General features: G+C 41.8%; 1 protein-coding gene across 7 annotated transcripts in view; it reads left to right on the top strand.

The window, feature by feature from the left end:
- The window catches only part of EML6 (EMAP like 6), a 207679-nt gene that overhangs the window by 167445 nt on the left and 19843 nt on the right, over positions 1 to 20391 (top strand). For 6 of the 7 annotated variants that reach the window (XM_075925487.1, XM_075925488.1, XM_075925486.1 and 3 more), the window contains 7 exons: positions 1347 to 1476; positions 4799 to 4897; positions 8310 to 8483; positions 9241 to 9449; positions 14353 to 14510; positions 15257 to 15371; positions 17782 to 17970. In XM_075925487.1, coding sequence (XP_075781602.1) covers positions 1347 to 1476; positions 4799 to 4897; positions 8310 to 8483; positions 9241 to 9449; positions 14353 to 14510; positions 15257 to 15371; positions 17782 to 17970 — 1074 coding nt within the window. Of the gene's footprint in view, positions 1 to 1346; positions 1477 to 4798; positions 4898 to 7924; positions 8143 to 8309; positions 8484 to 9240; positions 9450 to 14352; positions 14511 to 15256; positions 15372 to 17781; positions 17971 to 20391 lie in introns of those variants that run through there. The other variant, XM_075925491.1, reaches the window with a different exon arrangement.

Consider the following 20391-nt stretch of genomic DNA (forward strand, 5'->3'; position numbering starts at 1 on the left):
AGAACCCAATGTTCTTTCCAAAATTTCATGAATTCATTGAAGAATTTAGGTTACACACTGTGGATGTTAGATGAGCCTTAGCCTTCCACATCATGAGGACCTGATCCTCCTGAAATCAGCTCAGTTCTTTTTTGCAGAAGTGGTTAGAATGAAAGGTCTGCTTATCTCTTCATGGATAACAGCCTGTATCAAGTTTTGTTATGAACAGGAAAAGGTAGAACTACACAGCAATTGTAACTAGGTAGAACCACAAGACTGCAGGCCTCATCATCAGTCTTCCTGGCCCAGGTACCGATTCAAGACATCTGTAGAGCCACTACCTCATCAACAGTCCATACCTCCAGGTCTCATTATTCCAGTACCCAACAGACAATTTCAGTTTCAGCAGAGTACTGTTGCAGGTTGCACATCCATGAAGTCTGAGCCCACCTCCAAGGATACTGCTTATGACTCACCTAACATGGACTGAACATGAGCAAGCACTCAAAATAGAAAAAAATCACCTACCTTTGTAACTGTTGCTTAAGAACATAAGAATGGCCATATTATGTCAGACCAACAGTCCATCCAGTCTAGTATCCTGTCTGCCGAAAATGGCCAATAACAGATGCCCCAGAGGGAGAGTTCACAACAGGTAATCCTCACGTGATCCCTCCCCTGTCACCCTCCTCCAGAGAAACAGAGGCTAGGGACACCATTCCTACCCTCTTCAAGATGTGTTCCTATTGTACATTCCATGACCCTCCATTGAGAAGAAGAAGGAACTGAGAGGGCATGGGACTAGCGGCTTCCCATATTCAGGCACATATGTGCAGCACCCCAGAGAAAACACCAGAACCAGCCCTATAGATACCACTAGGGGGGAACTTTTCAACAGCCATGCCTGTGGGTATGCACAAACCTAACATAGAATGGACACGAGCAACACATCTCGAAGATTACAAATTACAAAAGATAGATAACAGTTTTGTACACATTTTTTTCACTGTAATTTCTTTGAATTGGTTTGGGTGAAAAAAATAATAAATGTAAATGTTGTTGATTTTAAATTTTCCTTGAATAGAACTTAAAGAAACAATCTATTTATAGTTGACTAAGAAGTAGACTATGAATTCAGTGGTCTAGCCAACCAATAGTATTGTAGTTAGTTAATGTGAATATCATCCTTAAAATAGTAGAGGACTAGGGATAATTTATAATTATTATTTAATTATTTCACTGCCTCCCAAAATATTTGCTTGTCTATTTAGTTTAGCACCCTGCTTTATCTGATCAAAACATGGTTTGTAACTCCCTTGTTTGATTGATTTTTTTATTCCACTAATCTTTTTTCTTTATTTAATTAGGAGTTGGCTTTAGAGCATGTTTTTGGATACAGAGGATTTGACTGTCGCAACAACCTTCATTACCTCAATGACGGTGCTGATATTATTTTTCACACAGCTGCAGCAGGCATAGTTCAAAATCTTTCAACGGGTAATTCAAGATGAAATAGTACTGCAAAACTTTAAATTAATTAATGAATTATTTTTTAAAAAATGATGGCTAAGACAAGTTTCTCATTAATCAATCATAATTTTGTCACTTTCTTACGTGTCTTTTTTTCTTTTTTTTACCTGGTAAACAATGCATGTGAATTAGCCTGTAGTTGTTGGTTAATGTACTGTAATATGAATGTAAAATAGGGTGCTACTATTTTTTCTGGAGACCTTTGTTCCTGGCAGCAGATATAGCTCTTGTGGAAGATGCTGTGTGAATCCTTATACGCTTTTGTGGCTGTCACTTGTTAAAATCCATCCTGGATATAGGATAGAGAGTAGTTGCTTTCTAGTACAAGAGGACCTACGGTTGGATTGAATAAGGTTACCATATTTTAGGTTCCCAAAAAGAGGAAGCTGGAAACTATAGCGAGGGGCAGTTGGAGGGGGTACCTATGGAAGGGATACTCACTGGAGATGAAGAACAGTGAGCAGGGAGGAGTCATAGTGGCAGGGCAACTAGCACAAGCTCAGGACATAGTTTCAGCTGTCAATCACCACATCCCTGCAAGATCTCCTCCCAGGGATGGAAACTGGGATTTGGGTAGGCCGGATCCAGCAGGTATGGCTTTCAAAGGAATGGACCAATCAGGAAATGGACCTATCGAGACTCTTTTTGAGCTACAGCCTGTCTGCCTTGCAAAAATTGCAGACATTTCCTGTTAACTGAAAAATCCACGCACTCAGAGAAGAGTAGGTGGCTTTCTTATCCTCCTCAAAACTTACACATGTTGTACACGTGAGTAAAACTGTAACCTTACCTGGGATTTGATTGTGTTAAAAATTTAACTCAAAATGAAAAAGACAGGCCGGGTTTATCCTCAAAAAGGAGTCACTGTCGGGGAAAACCCAGACATACAGTAACTTTAGGGATGAACAGTCCTTAGGAAGGTACCTTAGGATAAACCCGGCCTGTCTTTTTCATTTTGAGTTAAATTTTTAACACAATCAAATCCCAGGTAAGGTTACAGTTTTACTCACGTGTACAACATGTGTAAGTTTTGAGGAGGATAAGAAAGCCACCTACTCTTCATATAAAAAACAGAGGAAGGAGCAGCAAAGAGAAGTCTGGCCATGCTCCACAGCTCAAACCAGTGTTCTATCTGTATTCAAAGGGATGCTGGGGCTATGAACTGCCAAACCTAGAGGTGTCCGGGTCTCTTGACCCTGGAGATGGAGTCACCACCAAGGATGGCATCTAACTCCTTATGGAAGTGGCAGGTCTTCATCACAACACCAGAGCAATGGTTTGACTCCCTTTGCTTCTGGTGTTCTCAGTTGTCTTCACATGGCACTGATGTGTGTTCCGTTTGTAGCCCTTATTCCACAATTCATGGGAAATTTGACTGTGGAACAGGGGCTACATACTCTTCTCCCTACAGTGCTATCAGGTCCAACAATTCAGGTGTGCTCTAAGCAGGAGAGCATTTGCTACATGGAGCTGCCATGGCCAGCTAGGAAGCTGCAATGTGAGCTGTCTACGCCGAGCAAGCAGGATATGGAATTTCAAAAATTCCTAGGCATTAAAGTGGGGAGGGGCAGATGCCTGTGTATTTGTGTGCAGAGCAGCAGAGTTCAAACTGCAAACGAGAGCTGTCGGGGTAGACGTGGTTTAGTTGGGGTTGGCCCTGCTTTATACAGGGGGGTTCAAAGGTCTCTTCCAACTAAGGATGCTAAGGGCTAGTCGACTAATCAACTATCAAATGCTTATCAGATAGTCAGTTGACTAGTCAATTCTCTCCCCCCCCCCCTCTTGCTGCCTCTATCGGAGTCAGCAAAAAGGCAGAGAAAGGAACTACTTCAAAGCAGCAGCTCTGCACAGCTGAGCCCAGGGTCAGCTGTGCAGCGCTGCTGCTTTGAAATGCCAAGGCTTTGAAATCCTGGGATCAGCTGTGCAGTGCTGCCCCTTTGAAACGCCGAGGCAGCATTTCAAAGGGGCAGCACTGTATGGAGCCCGGGGTCAGCTGGGAACCCAGCTGATCCTGGGCTTTGCGCAGCATTTCTGCAGAACCCAGGATCAGCTGGGGAGTCGCCAGCTGACCCCGAATCCTGCTGAAATCCCTGGGCTCTGCCTGGAATTTCAAATCGACAGCACAACATGGAGCCCGGGATCAGCAGGGGACTCTGAGTCCTCTACTGACCCCCAGGCTCCATGAGGGAACTTCCACTTTGAAATGCACAAGAGCTCTGCTGGGGACTCTTGTACATTTCAAAACTGGCAAGCCTGCATGCAGTCTGGAGTCAGCGGGACTTCCCGCTGGGCCGGAGCTGCACACGCTGTTCCATATTCCTCCTTTGAAGAGTCCTGCTGGGACTCTTGTACATTTCAAAGGAGGAATGAGGAAGTGCCTATCAACTAGTCGAGTAGTCGATGGAAATTTCATCTAGTAAATTAACTGATATTTAATATCCTTACTTCCAACCCTAATCTTCTATGAGTCTGTCATTGTTAAGGCCATTTACAGCAACATAGCTAAGCACAGTGTCTACACTGGCATCTTGTTAATGTAACTTGCCACAAAAAGCTCTATACATTTCATTGACGTGGTTTTATTTTATTGGCAAAGCAGGAGTATTTTGTCAGTAGAAAGAGCATTGTAGTGTGTGCACTTCCATTGCACGTTGGTTTGTCAATGAAAGCTGACTTTTGCTGACAAAACTCTGTAGTGCAGACAAGCTACCAGTCTGTAATTGCTAGTGAGCAGCTATAGGGAACAAAAGTAATGTCAGCAGTACATCTTAAGGATCTGCCTGCTAGGACAGAAGGAAAGCCATCATATTTCCATCGCTTTGTAAATGCCCTTCCAAGTGCATTAACCCATCTACATTATTTGCCCTCCCCTGCCAAAGTCATCCTTGAGGGGATAATTTGTTAAGTGAACTTCTCAAAGCTTTAGTGTTCCTCTGGCCCTCCCTCAGGTTTCTCCACTTACAAAAGAGATCTGGGCTATGCATTGATCAATTTTGTCCTTTCTCTGAAGCTATAAGGAGATAATGGCTACAGGTTGTGCCCTTGGCCTGCTCCCTAAGCATTCCTGATTTTAAATGTTTGAAAAAGAGTAAACAACCTTTCTGTGAAGTTTTTTAATTCTGTTTACAGCAAGTTTGTGCTGTATTTTAAGTTAGAATTGCCGTGTCTCCCATCCCACCCCTTGATTGTTTAGTGTGGCCCATAGCAACAGATTGCTGGAAAAAGTCTTCACTTGCACGCTGAAATAAATACTATTTGTTAATAGAAAATCTTGTTTGAATTTTCTTAGGAAGTCAGAGTTTCTATCTGGAGCATACTGATGATATTCTCTGCCTAACTGTGAACCAGCACCCAAAATATAAAAATGTTGTGGCTACCAGTCAGATTGGTAAGTGATTCTCTATATTAACAAAGCTTTACTTAAAATGTATCAGTGGGTCTGATTAATTGGGGCTGGATGTGTTCACATTTAGCAATCTGGGAAATATCAGTGTTACTTTCCCTATCTTATCCTTTCACCTTAATGAGATCACCAACTTTCAGCATTTTCTTATTATTTCAATCTGTCTGATGCATTGTCATCTCTGATTATGAGCCACTGAATTTTAGACCATGGGATATCCTGTCTTATAATAGTGTGTAAAACAAAATGTGTAGTAGGACTTCTATTATTGCTCGTAATCATCTCATTTATAAAGAGTCCTCTTTCTAGCTCCTACCAACCCACTGTTCCACATTACTGAATAATTAAAGCATTATAATGAAACCACCTTCATAAAACCTCAGAAAGTAAAGCAGAGTGAGAGAAAATGTCATTAAACTCTCTTTAGCAGTGAACATAGTTTGTACTCATAAGGCCCAATTCTGAAATCATACTGATGTGAGTAATATTTACTCACATATGGGTGGTCTCCATAAGTTACTCACAGAAGTAAGAGCTGCAAGAGCTTCAAGACAGAAAAATAGGTCTGATTTTCCTTTTCACTTAACCTTATTTAACACTATTTTATGTAACGTCCACTGAAAATTTGCAGTTACTCCTGATTTTACACCACAGTAAGAGTGCATCTACACTGCACCATAGCTCAAAATAAGATATACAATCTGAGCGATCAAATTACGTATCTTATTTCAATATTATTTCAAATTAACCCACTATGCTGAAACATCCCTTACTCCTCTTGGAATGAGGTTTACAGAGATGTTGGAATAGCGAACCCGAAATGACGGGCTTGCTGTGAAGATGCAGGATAGCTATTTCTGGATACTCCTGTATCCTGAAATTGTGTTGCAATGTAGACATATCCTAAGTAAGAGAAGTATCAAACCCATAACTTGCATTTTAGTGAACCTTAACAGTGAGTCAGGGAAATGTCAAGATATGGGTGTACTGATATGATGTCCTCACCAGTTGTGAGGATCTGAGCATGCTTAGTTTTTATTGAAATTAATACAAATGTTGATATTGAGCAGGCTCAAAGGTAGGGAAAATATACTTAGCTATCTATTAGCCTTATTTGAAATTCAAGTTAAATATTAATATGAAGAAAAATATTTTTTAAACAGCTATGTGGAATTCTTTTACTTTTCTCAAAAGAGTACCTAGTGCAAAGGAAGATTTTGTAGTTTCTTTTTTAATTTTATTATTAAAATTCACATGCTACTCCTGCTAATGTTCCGCCTCTGTTAGCCTTTCCATTCGAAATCACTATTTATAGAAGATTAGAACTTGCCTGTAAATGCACCCCAGGCTAAAACTCAGAATAAAAAGGTTTCAGGTTAGAAATAAAAGTTATTTTACACTTTAGGGGGAAACAGTTCAGCAAAGACAGACACATTCTGTTTGCTGATGCTGCCTTATTCTCAGGACTTATATGACATTAAAAAAGAAAAACTCATATTCCTTATTATGCTCACTGTCTCTGTATTATTCAGGTGAATCCACAGTGTTCAATTAAATGCATTAATAATAGCCTATAATAATAGTTGACATGTGTATAACACTTTATATCCTGAAGAATGCCTAAGTGCATTACACATTAGGTATATATGAACTCCCTAAAACACTTTCCCTTTTGGAGTGAACCATGGTACAGCATGCTGCACAACAGTGAGGAGAAAAGAAATAGAAGAACATTTACAAAAAGTGCAGTACCTTTACATTTACATTTACCAGTACTTTACATTTACAAAAAGGAACCTTTACTGCCCACTGAAATTTAAGATCTCATATGATAGAATAGCTGACACTATAGTTCATGCAGCAATGCTAAAGTATGGCTGAGTCCAACAAAGAGTTAAGTTTGTATGTAATTGTACTCTCGTTTTATATTTCTCTCCTGATATTTGGGATTAAAAGAGCATTTTCATGTAACTCTCATCAGAGTAAACCTTATGCATGATTTTGTTGGGACTATTCATTTGAGTAAAGTTATACACAATTCAATACACCTTTACAAGTTTGGAACCTAACTTTTAATTTCTTATATTTGGAAAATAGTTCACCATATTCCAACATTCACTCATAGTATCTTAGGGTATGTCTACAGTGCAGGCTAAAGTCAAGATACGCAACTTCAGCTATGTTAAATGTGTAGCTGAAGTCAAAGTACCTTAACTTGCTTATTGGCGCTGTCTACACAGCAGGAAGTCTAAGGAAGAACACTCTTCCTTCAACTTCTCTTACTCCTCGTGAAAGGAGGGTTACAGAAATTGGAGAAAGAAGCCCGATATTTCGAAATTATTTCAAAATAATGGGCTTGCTGTGTAGACGCACACTCTGTTATTTTGAAATAACATGCGTTATTTTGAAATACGTGTGCAGAATATAGATAGCCTTTGAGATAGTGTTTACTATTGTTTACTAAATATTGAAATAGAACCCAAATTGTATATTTTTCTGAACCCTTTTAAAAATATGTTGAGGACCTGTTATACTCACATGTTCCTTAGAATAAAATACATACAATACATACATGTTTTTCTCAACTAGATTCCAATAATGGTGTGGCATGAAAAAAAAATTGCAGACAGCCCCTTTTCTCTCATTGTTTAATAAAGAACTCATAAAATCAGTGTTGCTGACTTTTTATCAATATTCTACATAATTATTAACACATTTTAGTGTAAAAATCATTTAATGTAAAAAAACCTGCATAGCTCTAGCATTAACTACCTTATTTATACCTGGGAAAACAATCAATATTGTTGTTTTGTATTTGTTTATAAAAGACATTGTTCCTAATGAATGTCAACAATATTCCTGCTTTTTTATTTTGTTTATTTAATCCATATCCATTTTTAATTTTGTGCTTCCTTCTGGTGCTGATGTTGAGTTCAGCATTAGAAACATGACTTATTTCAGCTATCGTTTTCCTTTGGTTCTTCCTCATTTTCTGTTGCTCTCACAATGCAGGTGATATAACAGAATTTCCAGGTAAGGCTGTTTTGTGAGTTCTAGTCAATGCAGTTGTGTAAAAGTTTTATGTTACCTGGCTGTATCTGTGTCAATTGCGGATACAAGTAAAAACATTTACAGACAGTTTATTTTGCATGAGGCTTTCCATAAATGTTTTGTTGATCATTTAGAATTTGTCTTATTTCATGAACTACAGTCATTTTCCCTATGTTTGATAGGCTATTACAAGCTTTTTTTTTTTTTTTTTTGGTTTTGTGGTTCTTAAACTTTTAAAAATGTTTTTTAATGTCTATTTAAATGCCCTTTTCTTGAAATGCTTATTTTACAATGAAGCCTTCACAAATTAAATTAATTCAATTTTAATGCATATATTTACATTAAGGTACAACTCCTTCTATTCATGTATGGGATGCTATGAATAAGCAGACTCTTTCTATGCTGCGCTGCTTCCATGCCAAAGGGGTCAATTATATTAACTTCAGTGCTACTGGCAAACTTCTTGTGTCAGTAGGAGTCGATCCGGAACATTCTATCACTGTGTGGAGGTGGCAAGAAGGTAAATCTAGAGGCCCTAGCTCTTTATTATTTCCAAATATTTTCTTCTTTTAGTTAAGACTTTGTGATTAGCCCCATGTGTGTCTCCGATAAATCAGACAACTCCTCTATTAAGTGGTCCATTCTGTTTTCAATAAATTCATATAACTATCATCAATGGTGAAATTCAGCCCAGTACACAGAGATTACACAAGGAGCTTTTTACCTCTTTAGCCTCCCATTAAAGGCTTAAGTGGCAATGAATTCAAGCAGAAGTTGTTGTACAGTCCTCTGCACTGTGATGGATTTCAAACATAGAAAAATCCAGAAATATAACGCAAAAACAGCATTATATTGTATTATGTATTTTGTGTCAGGGCACCTTTAGAATTGTAGAGTGGTCCATAAAACAATGTTCTTCTTTGAGTGCTGGCCCACTGTAGGTGTGCTTGTTCTGCATATGCCCAGAGTCAAGAATTTTGACAGGAGGATCCATATGTCTGGACATCAGCATTTCTTAAGTGTGGTTATTGTAAAGGGCTAGCCAGCAGCAGAAAGCTTGCTGGATGCATAAATTAAGATAAATTAAGCAATGGTACAAGGTGGGTATGTTCTTTTTTTTTTTTTTTTTTTTCTAAACAGGAACTCACCTTTCACTGTGTAGGCAGTAATGCCTTATTAAGCCAGCCAGTAGTATTAATCAGTTTATTTTTATAAAAGCACATGGGAGATAATTTTACAGGTAACATTAGCTTTATTTTAATGTCTTCTTAAAACAGGGGCTAAAGTGGCTAGCAAAGGAGGACACCTGGAGAGAATATTTGTTGTAGAGTTCCGCCCGGATTCAGACACTCAGTTTGTGTCTGTTGGAGTAAAACACATGAAGTTCTGGACACTAGCTGGCAGTGCTTTGCTCTATAAAAAAGGAGTCATTGGGTCCAGGGAAGATGCCAAAATGCAAACTATGCTTTCTGTTGCCTTTGGAGCTGTGAGTTCAAATATCTTTTTATGAAATTTCAGTACTTTTTTTATTAAAACCTAAAAGTATCAATGTCGATTTGGATGAAATTCACTTGAGTGTGGATGGTGCATTTTAAAGCTCTGTGAACCCTTACTCCACAGTTAAACCCTTACCTTGGGACTTTTAAATGGTTCTCAGAGCATTGTGTGGGTCCTCTTGAACTGTGATAAGTTTGTCGTGTAATAAATATAATTTGGGATTTTAGTGCTTATCTGGGACATCGCCTGATGTGTTTTATATTTCCTAAACATAATTTATTTAGCAGTTGAGCAGTTATTTTAGAAAAATTAAATATTTTAATTATGGGTTGAGATTTTATAAAATGGTTTTTCTCTCATGATGTTATGTGTGACATTGTGTAGTGTTCTAGCTTGTGATAACACTATATAGTTCTTCCTCTGTATTCATTAGAGAACATTTTAATGGTCAGATTTGATGTTAAAGGTACAGACAGATGTGCACTGACACTGAAAATGCAATGTTAATATGAGACCAGGATCTTATCCAGCATCTGCCTCGTGCAGAAACCCCGTGCAGATACTCACCCTCATTGGCATGGAGGGGTCATGGAGCTCCTTCCCCAGCACTGGAGGCGAGGGAGAGATCTATGGCACTGGAAGGGGTGCAGCACTGTGACCCAATGCCCAATACCATGGCACTGACCACCCAGCACTATTCTCAGTCCCAGAAAAGTCAGCACCAATCATCCTTTTGATTGTCTTGGTACCATTCTCTGGCACCACCTTCAACTCAGTGCAGGCCCCTCGCTCTGGACTCATTGGCACCCCTGTGATCATCTCTCTGGCTCCCAATCCAACATGTTCTCATTGTATTCCAGAAGAAGCCATACCAGCAAACACAGACTCAAAAGTCATACCCACCTTGGCCCTTGCCACGCAATGGCCCTGTTAGACACGATGAGCTTACCATCAGTCCTAGGCTGTGTCCAGACTCAGGGTTTTTTTCGAAAAAAGTAGCCTTTTTTCGAAAAAACCTCACCTGCGTCTAGACTGCAGCCGCGTTCTTTCGAAATTAAATCGAAAGAACGTGGCTTTTCTGTCGATGGCGGTAAACCTCATTTCCCGAGGAAGAACGCCTTCTTTCGAAGGTTCCTCTTTTGAAAGAAGGCGTTCTTCAATGTAAATAGGGCTTCTTCGAAAGAGAGCATCCAGACTCACTGGATGCTTTCTTTCGAAAAAGCAAGCCGCTTTTTCGAAAGTTCAACGTGCAGTCTAGACGCTCTCTTTCGAAAGAGGCTTTTTCGAAAGTATCTTTCGAAAGAGCCTCTTTCGAAAGAGGCTTGCAGGCTAGACATAGCCCTAGGGTGCATCCAGGGTATCTAGATCGGTGGTCTCCACTCTCTCTACCATTCCAGATTACCAAGGAACTCTCAAGCCTCATGGCCATGATCTCTAGACCACCACAGGAGGCCATGAACATTGGGACAGCTCCAGAGTCAGAACCAACCTAAGGGCAAGAACACTTACTGGCTACCCATGCAAAGGCCAAGGAAGCTAAAAGATTAGACCTTTTTTGCAGGAAGATCTGTTCAGTGGGCAGTCTTCAATTGAGGATAGCTAGTCAGCATGGTGTCCTCAATCCATATGTTTACAACTCTTGGGATGCTATGTCCAATTTCAAGGAGTTCCTTCCCGCTGATTCCAGGTAATCACAACTAGAAAGGCCACTTATCGTGAAAGATAAAGCAGGGAGCACGTGGCCAAAGGCTCAAAGGGAGGATCCATGAGTGCTGAGAGGACCAACTTAAGGTCCCAGCCAGGAACAGGATGCCAAGCCAGAGGGTGAAGTCTGTCCATACCCTTTAGGAAGCACCCAACCGGGGGGGAGAGGCGCAAGAATACAGAGTAGCCAGCCTGTCTCGGATAGAAAGCCTAGGCTGCTAGGTGCATCTTTAGCAATGAAGTTGCTAAGCTTTACTGCTTCAGAGACAGTAGTTACACCTGCACCTGAGGCACAGAGGCAGATAGAGGATCCAGACAGCACTCAAGGCACCAACAGGAAAAACACTTCCACTTGGCAGAGTAATTGATCCTAGTAGAGGGCGTCCTGCTGCTAAGGAGGACCTGCTGGACTTGCTCCGAGCAGGCCAGCTTGTTTGGGTTTAGCCATGAAGCCTCCATATCATGATGTGGAAGGACAAAAGATCTGGGTAGTGGAGACACCAGTGATCCTGCGTGATGAAGTCTGGGACCAGAGGAATTGGAATCGGAGGTTGTACCAACAGTTCCAAGAGAGTGGAACCAGGACTATCAGGATAACATTTCGCCCAGTCTCTGTGGAGCTTGAGGAGCATCTTGAGGAAACATGTATGGGAGGCCAGTATGCAATGGAATCAGGGAGGCATCTGCTGCTGACCTGGGCTGAGGTTCCAGAATGAGTAGAAGCAAGGGCACTTCTGATTGGTCTGCGTGGCGAAGAGCTTGAGCTGGGAAAATCCCCACTTCTGAAGAACAGTATGGAGAACATCCGACCTGATGGAACATTTGTGGGTGAAGAAATGGTGGCTGAGGCAATCCCCCTGTCTAGTTTACCTTCCAGCCAAATAAGTCAAGACATTTAGTGTCTCTCAATTTAGGCTCTGGGACTGTGGCGCTCTTTCTCATTTACTGCCTCCACTACCAGGGAATAAGGTGGGTAAACGAGTATTCAAAGTATTGGTACAAAGTACTTTCTCTCAAACCCCTTCACCATTGGTGGAATAGAAGCAGGGGTTTGGCATAAAGTCTTAGCCTTGGACAGGATGGTCTTACTGAGGGGAAGTGCCTATGGACAGACCCTCTGGGGCCAGGATGTCAACCATCAGATTATCCTGTTCTAAGAACGCCTCTACCTAAAGGTTAAGGCTGAGGGCAACCCTGCAGAGCAGGTCCTGTAGGGCCCTGTATACCATGGGGGTGGGCCCGTGATGGAGGTGCGCTTCACCTCCTCATCCAGTGAAGAGGAGGAAGATGCCAGTGGGTGGCTTTTGTCCTGGCCATCCTCAGGGTTGGTCCTGGGCTTGCACTGCAGGGTGAGGCTGGGTCTCAGGTGGTAGTGTAGCAGGAACTGCTGGAATAGGGGCAACTGGCTGATGGTAGCCTCTCAGACCTGGGATCTTGATGTAGCCAACAGGGGTCCAGTGGGCAACATGCCCTGGGCCTGATGGAATGCCCAAAATTGCCACTGAGGCAAGAACCCCAGGCTCTTTGAATTGTTTGATCTTGGGGGAAATTATCCTCATGCCCCCCCTCCCCGTCAGGGGGCCTGGGTAGATCCTCTATATATGCAACCGGAGGACCTTCATTTACTGACCTCCTGGTGCAAGGCTCCTTAGCGTGGCATGCTCAAAATCTGTGAGCTTCAAGCCCTATCCATTCTGTGATGAACTAATCCCCTTTATGGGCACAATAAGTGCCTCTTCTATCCAGCTAGCAGATGCTCGATGTGCTTCTCATTTTCTGCTTGAATGGAGAAGTTGCAAGACAAGAGTATCAAATTCCACCTTCTGGAATAATCTGCGAAGATCTCACCAGACCCTCAGGAGTCAAATTCCAAGACCCAGCTAGTGGACAAGCCACTAGTCCATCCATTAGACAGACTACACCCGAAAAAGGCACAGAGAAGACTGTGCCAAAAAAGTAACTTGCACCAGCACAGTTCACTTGGGACAGGGCAACCAGTTTGAACCCAGTAGAGGCTCTGATGCCAGAGATCCTATATTCTATGCTGTTCCTGCACATGGTGGCACTAGAATTCAAGTATTTCCAGGTCCACATAGCCTGTCACACTCCAGTACAGAAGCACACAATATTTTAACATCAAATGGTATCAAAGTTCTTTAAAGGCCTTCTTCACATCCTATGACCTAATTAATTATTATGCTAATTTCTTCCCCAAAGCTGCACTCAGTACTGGGAGAGGAGAAACTAAATACTCTGGACATTTCCATTGCTTTTCTGTATTACCTTAAAAGGCCAAGCCATTTTGGCAGTCTTCTCTGCCTCTTTGTGGCCATTTCACAAGACCAAGATGAGCCATTGCAGAGAATCTCCAAGTGGATCGATCACACAATGAATTTACATCTGTTAGCGGTCTGCTAAGCTTCTCCCTTTCATCATCAAGGCACAGTCTGCTAGAGTGCAAGCTTCCTGCATTGTCCACTTCAAAACTGTTCCAAACTCTGAGCTCTGCAAGGTTACAACATGAAGTAGCTCACTAACTCTTGTGAAATGAGAGCTTTTGATGTGGTGAACAGGGAAGATGTGAAGTTCTGAGAGAGTAATATTTCAATCATTCTCTGACATAGTCAGCTGATACTCTTACCTTCCATGCTGCTTGACAGACATCTACAGTACAGCCCATACTGATACACACTCGAAGAAGAAAGAATGGCTACTTATACTGCAGTAACTATGGTTCTTTGAGATGTTGCAGTATGTGGCTCTCATAACCTGCCATCCATCCCCACTTTTTAGAGTCCTCATCTAACACGGGCTTTGAAAGGAGAGTTGTGGCCAACTCTCCCTTTATGCCCTCATGTGAGAACACAAGGAAGCACCAGACAGAAGGTGAATGTGTGGCCTCAGTGGACAGTGAACATTTCAGTCTTTTACACACAAAGCACAAACACTCCTGCTGAGGGAGCCTCATTGACCTCAACATTTTGAAGGACCACAGTTATTATTGAGTAAGCAATTGTTCTTTTCCAAAATATGTGATTTTACTAAAATCCTGTGGTTATATCACAATTGCTTTTTTTGTGAGAAATACAATAACAAGAAGAGAGTTTTAATTTTAATTCAGTTACCCAAAAAAGTGGTAAAATGTTATTACTAATTTCTATAGCGGGGGTTGTTTCTGTTTGTTACAGAATAATCTTACGTTTACTGGTGCCATAAATGGAGATGTCTACGTATGGAAGGATCACTTTCTGGTTAGACTGGTGGCAAAAGCTCATACAGGACCAGTGTTCACAATGTACACAACTCTTCGAGATGGATTAATTGTAACTGGAGGGAAGGAAAGACCGTGAGAGACACATCTTCCTAAAATACATTGTTTATATCTGTGTTAGATTATTATTTATGCAATGCTCTAGATGTGTATAGTGCTTCATAGACCTATAAAAAGGAGAAATGCCTGCCCTACAGAAATTACAATCTAAATCACACAAAACACAGCAAGGGATGTTAATAATAGGGGAAGAGATATGAAAGGATGTGGGTCACAATAGTGTAACAGAGAATAGGAGGAGCAGTAGTTTGGCAGCAGAGGAAAATTCTGTGTAGTTTCCCGTCTGGTTTATGGGGTTTCTGACCTTCATAGCAGAGGCAGACTGCAACATTTTTGCCATAATTATTAGATTTACTCAAACTCCAGATTCTCTTCCCTATTTCTTTATCTTTGATTTGCAAGCTTTCTGTTTTCCAGAAGTCAAATATATTTTTTCAGAGTTGACCATTTCATTTTTACAAGTGTGATAGAAAAAAATTGAGATTAGTTAACAGGGAGACCTGTTTGCAGTTTACATCGTCATTGTCATAGTAGCACTGCTTTGAAAAATATGCAAAATATTGGCTTGATACACTCATTTTCCCATAAAACAGTAATATGGTTCTTTAAACGCAGTAAAGGGAGATTATGTGTACGTTTTTATATTTAAACAATAATTTCTAAAAACTACTATTTTCCCAATGAAATCTCAATAGTTGATAAATTCCAGTCAGTAAGAAAGGAGAGTTCCATGTAATCTTTGACAACATGCTCTTTTTCAGGACAAAAGAAGGAGGTGCTGTAAAATTGTGGGACCAGGAGATGAAGCGCTGCCGAGCTTTTCAGCTTGAGACAGGACAGCTCATTGAGTGTGTGCGCTCGGTTTGTAGAGGAAAAGTAAGTGAGCCAACATGACAAGTTTTACAATTTACTGCCCATTACTCTGATCATAAGAAGCCCCTTTGTTATTCCTGATGTTGTTTTTGCCACATAGAAGAGCAGGAAGAGAACAAAGAGATTATAATCACTAAGGCCCCTCTAAATCTATATGCAAAAATGTTACATCTTCCTTAGTTTTGTGCACTAATTTACCTGATTTACCGGTACATGCCCATTTGCACATCCAATATGTATATGAATTCTAAAGGGATGTATGAACATTTTTACAAGTCTGATTACAACTGTACCTCTGTAAGCACAGAATTTGGCTCAGATCAATGCATATGAAACTTCAGAGAGACTCTTTTTGCCTTTGTCATACATGTATCTGAAGGTAGAATTAGCTTTAGACCCTGATTCAGTCCTCTAATGAAGTTAGTGGAAACACTAATATGCTTAAAGTTAGGCACTGCTTTTAAGTATCTTGCTAAATTTAGATCTTGAAGATGTAATACAATATTGATTACTGTGCAACCACTCTTAAAACAGAATACTTTTATATTTGTATAACTTAAGGCAGTATTTTAGATATAAATGATAGAAAAAGAATATTATTTTAAAAGATGACTTGCAACATTGTATTTAAACTGTAATCATGAAATCACTGTAGGCACAGTCCATGTCTAATAGATATTTGCACATGCTGATATATAATAATATTGGCTCTATTTAACTAGTCTTGGGGAAAATCTACAATTTTACTATGGCTCCAAATGCAACAATTGTAGAATTCCCCCAGGACTACTATTTAACTGCATTATTGGACCCTAGAAATTTAAAGTATCCTTGATCTTCTAAACATCTGGCTGCGTCTAGACTGGCATGATTTTGCGGAAATACTTTTAACGGAAAAGATTTGGCCATTTTAGCCATCGGGCTTTCTTGCGCAAAAAATTAAGGTGCCTGTCTACACTGGCCCTCTTGCACAAATATTCTTGCGCAAGAGGGCTTATCCCTGAGCAGGAGCAGGAAAGTATTTGCGCAAGAAGCACTGATTTTGTACATTACAAAGTCAGTGCTCTTGCGCAAATTCAAGTGGCCAGTGTAGACAGCTGGCAAGTTTTTGCACAAAAGCGTCTGCTTTTGCGCAAAATCTTGCCAGCTAGACGCACCCCTTTTGTTAGTGAACTACATTCAGAGGTTCAAGTTCAATGGTGGTAATAATAAAATTATTATGATTATATTTAGCTCTAAATCATTAATAATAAGTAGGTCTCCCTCTGCTTAAATACACCTCTTCTTACTCTTCCATCTCCACACAGTATACATTACACCACTTAAACTGCATAAGGAGAGCAAGTCTAAGAAAATCTAATAGGGTATGTCTAAACTACAGGATAAGGTTGAATTAAGATACACAACTTTAGCTACGTTAATTACATAGCTGAAGTCGAAGTAACTTAACTCAACTTTTGGCACTGTCCACACTGCAGGAAGGTGAAGGGAGAACACTCTCCTTTTAACTTCCCTTACTCTTTGTGGAAACAGGACTACCAGCATCAACTGGAGTGTCCCCCCCCCCCCCCCCCAGTCCGAATTAGTGTGTCTTCACTAGACCCACTAATTCAAACCCTGGAGGATTGACAGCGGCAGCTTCAGTCTTCTCTGTAGTGTAGACATACCCTAACTGATCATAAGAGGCCATGATGATCATTTACATTAAGACTGTCCTTTGCACATTTCTGACAGTGTAAAGGAGCCCTTAGTGTAAATGAGAATCAAGCCCAAGCAAGTCTAAATTAGTCCAAAGAGGTCTAAGTTATACCACCTTATGTCTCACTTCTGAATTTGAAGTGTTATAACCACCTGTTGCCACCTGACAGTGGATGAGTATGTCTGACTGTGGAGGAGGTACAAAGATTTAGTGGTAAGATAAAAATAAGGAAAGATAAAGAATGTGGAAGACATTTTCATTTTTCCTAATCTGGTGGATGAATGCTGTGTTCATGGCAGTCCAGGACTGTTAATGTAGGCAGGTGCTGTACAAAATTTCTCGTGAAGCCTGCCACTGCATCTGAATTCTTTCAGCATCACTGCTATTCCACTTCTATATCTCTCATGAGCAGAGCCTGCCAGTCATGCAAAATTGTATAAAAATTCTATTATCTTCTAGACAAAAAAACTGTAGGGACAAGGCTGAAACACACCGAAGGTCATTTTCACTTTTGACCTAAGCTAGGATGTGAAAATTGGCCTCTGGAAATGAAATGCTTGTTTACTTGTCTTAATATATAGTTTCAAGATGCTGAATGAAGTATAAATCAAGACTATTTATAATAAGTTCTCTGTTACACATCTTATATTTTATATGTGTTGATAATATGCTCATTTTGATATACTGGTTCTCGCCCTATTTTGACTACAATAGGGCAAAATTTTAGTAGGAACTAAAGATGGAGAAATACTTGAAGTAGGAGAAAAAAATGCTGCTTCAAACCTGCTTATTGATAGTCACATGGAAGGGGAGATTTGGGGCTTAGCAGCTCACCCCACGAAAGACATATTTATCACTGCAAGTAATGATGGAACAGCAAGAATCTGGGACCTCTGTGACAAAGTGAGTACCATTTAAACTAAGAATAATGTCATCAGTAGCAATATCTTTACATAATCAAAATTTTTCCAGTTTATGTGTTGCCCTCTGTCCATGTATGCAACTCACTTAGGGTATGTCTACACTACAACGTTAATTCGAACTAACTTAGTTAAATTAGTTAATTCGAACTAGGGAAGGGTAAGTGGAAGGAGGTGAGGAAGGAATGGGGCACGAGCCCCCGATGGGGAGGACTGGGCTGGCTCTGCGGGCTTCTGGGGGTGGAAGCTCTCCTGCAGCCCCCCAATTGCCCCCTCTCCTCAGATAGCAACCTGCGGCAAGTTAATTAATTTGAACTAAGCTAATTCGAACTAACGCATACAGACTAAAAAACTAGTTCGAATTAGCGTTTTGCTAATTCGAACTAGCATGTCCACATTAAGTGGACCCTGAACCGGGCTTAAGGATGACCGGAAGCAGTGCTGGCAGGGCATCAGAGGAGGACTTAAAGCATTGAGATGCTGTCTCAGGCTAGCCGAGGGCTGTGCTTAAAGGGTCCCGACCCCCACCCTGGACAGACAGTTCTCAGGGGTGCCCCGCTTGCAAAGCAGTCCTGGCTTGGATTACCCACACTGGGCACATCACAGCACTCGGCCATCAGCCCGGCTGCACTTGCCGCAGGCTGCCATCTGGGGAGAGGGGCCAATCGGGGGGCTGCAGGAGAGCTTCCACCCCCAGAAGCCCGCAGAGCCAGCCCAGTCCTCCCCATCGGGGGCTCGTGCCCCATTCCTCCCTCACCTCCTTCTACTTACCCTTCCCTACCCCCTCTTCTTGATGTACAAAATAAAGATAACGTGTCTTCCAAAATGGAATCTGTCTTTATTGAACAAAACTGGGGGAGACAGGGAAAAGGAGGTGGGAGAGGGGAAGAGAGAGGCTGGGAGAGGGGAGGGCAACTAACATGATCAGGGGTTGGGAACAGGTCCCATATGAAGAGAGGCTAAAGAGACTGGGACTTTTCAGCTTAGAAAAGAGGAGACGGAGGGGGCACAGGATAGAGGTCTCTAAAAGCAGGAGTTGGGTGGAGAGGGTACATACAGAAAAGTTCTTCATTAGTTCCCATAAAGAAGGACTAGAGGACACCGAAGGAAAGGAATGGGTAGCAGGCTTCAAACTAGTAACAGAAAGTTGTTCTTCACAAAGCAAAGAGTCAACCTGTGGAACTCCTTGCTGCAGGAGGCTGTGAAGGCTACAACTAGAACAGAGTTTAAAGGGAAGTGAGATCAAGTCATGGAGGTTGGGTCCATGGAGTGGTATTAGCCAGGGAGTAGGAGTGGTGTCCCTGCCCAAGGTTTGTGGAAGGCTGGAGAGGGATGGCACGAGACAAATGGCTTGGTCACTGTCTTCGGTCCATCCCCTCCAGGGTCCCTAGGGTTGGCCACTGTCGGCAGACAGGCTACTGGGCTAGATGGACTTTTGGTCTGACCCAGGACAGCCATTGTAAGCTCAGGGCTCAGGGTCGGGGGTCTCACTGGACCCCCTTGATTCTCTTGCACACCTGCTCCTGGGTGGCCAGGCTGGCAGCTCTTCTGCCCTAGTAGGCCACTTTCCTGTGCCTAGTGCGAAGATCGTGGACGAGGTCCACGATGTCTGCACTAGCCCAGGCGGGTGCCCGCCTCTTGCGGTCCCGGGCAAGCTCCCGGGAGCCGCCAGCCTGGTCCCGGGAAGAGGGGGAGGGCAGGGGGGCATCGGGTGGGTGGCTCGATCCGTGCCAGGTGCAGGGTCTGCTGGCTGGGTGCTGGCAGGCTTGCACCTGGCACGGGCACCGTAGCCAGCCCGTGTCCTTTTAAGGGGTCCGGGGCCGGGAGGGGGGCAGATGAGTTTCCCTGGTGTTGTTCAGAGTGGCCACCAGGGAAAGCTTGGGAGGGATAGCCTCCCACTAGTTCGAATTAAGGGGCTACACACCCCTTAATTCGAACTAGGAAGTTCGAACTAGGCTTAGTCCTCGTAAAATGAGGTTTTCCTAGTTCGAACTAAGCGCTCTGCTAGTTCGAATTAAGTTCGAACTAGCGGAGCGCTAGTGTAGCGCCTATGAAAGTTAATTCAAACTAACGTTCGTTAGTTCGAATTAACTTTGTAGTATAGACATACCCTCTGTTACTGGCTGGTGCACAGAGCTGACAGCATGGAAGGCGCATACTGTGCCTTCAACAACTGTGTAGAAAGTGTTTCAAAACTGCTTGTCTGCAAACAAAATACAGATTGCACCCTCAGAATCTGACCCATGCTGAACCAGAGAATTTGCCAAACCAGGTCAATATTGTCTAGCAGCATTACCAACACTTCCACTACTTACATTTAGGGGTAAATTAGAACTAAATAAATGTCACAAGTGAGGTCAGTGCAAGATGGCTGGAAGCACTGAAATGTCCATTTTCATGAAAT

Source organism: Pelodiscus sinensis, chromosome 3, assembly GCF_049634645.1.
Source record: "Pelodiscus sinensis isolate JC-2024 chromosome 3, ASM4963464v1, whole genome shotgun sequence".
NCBI lineage: Eukaryota > Metazoa > Chordata > Testudines > Trionychidae > Pelodiscus > Pelodiscus sinensis.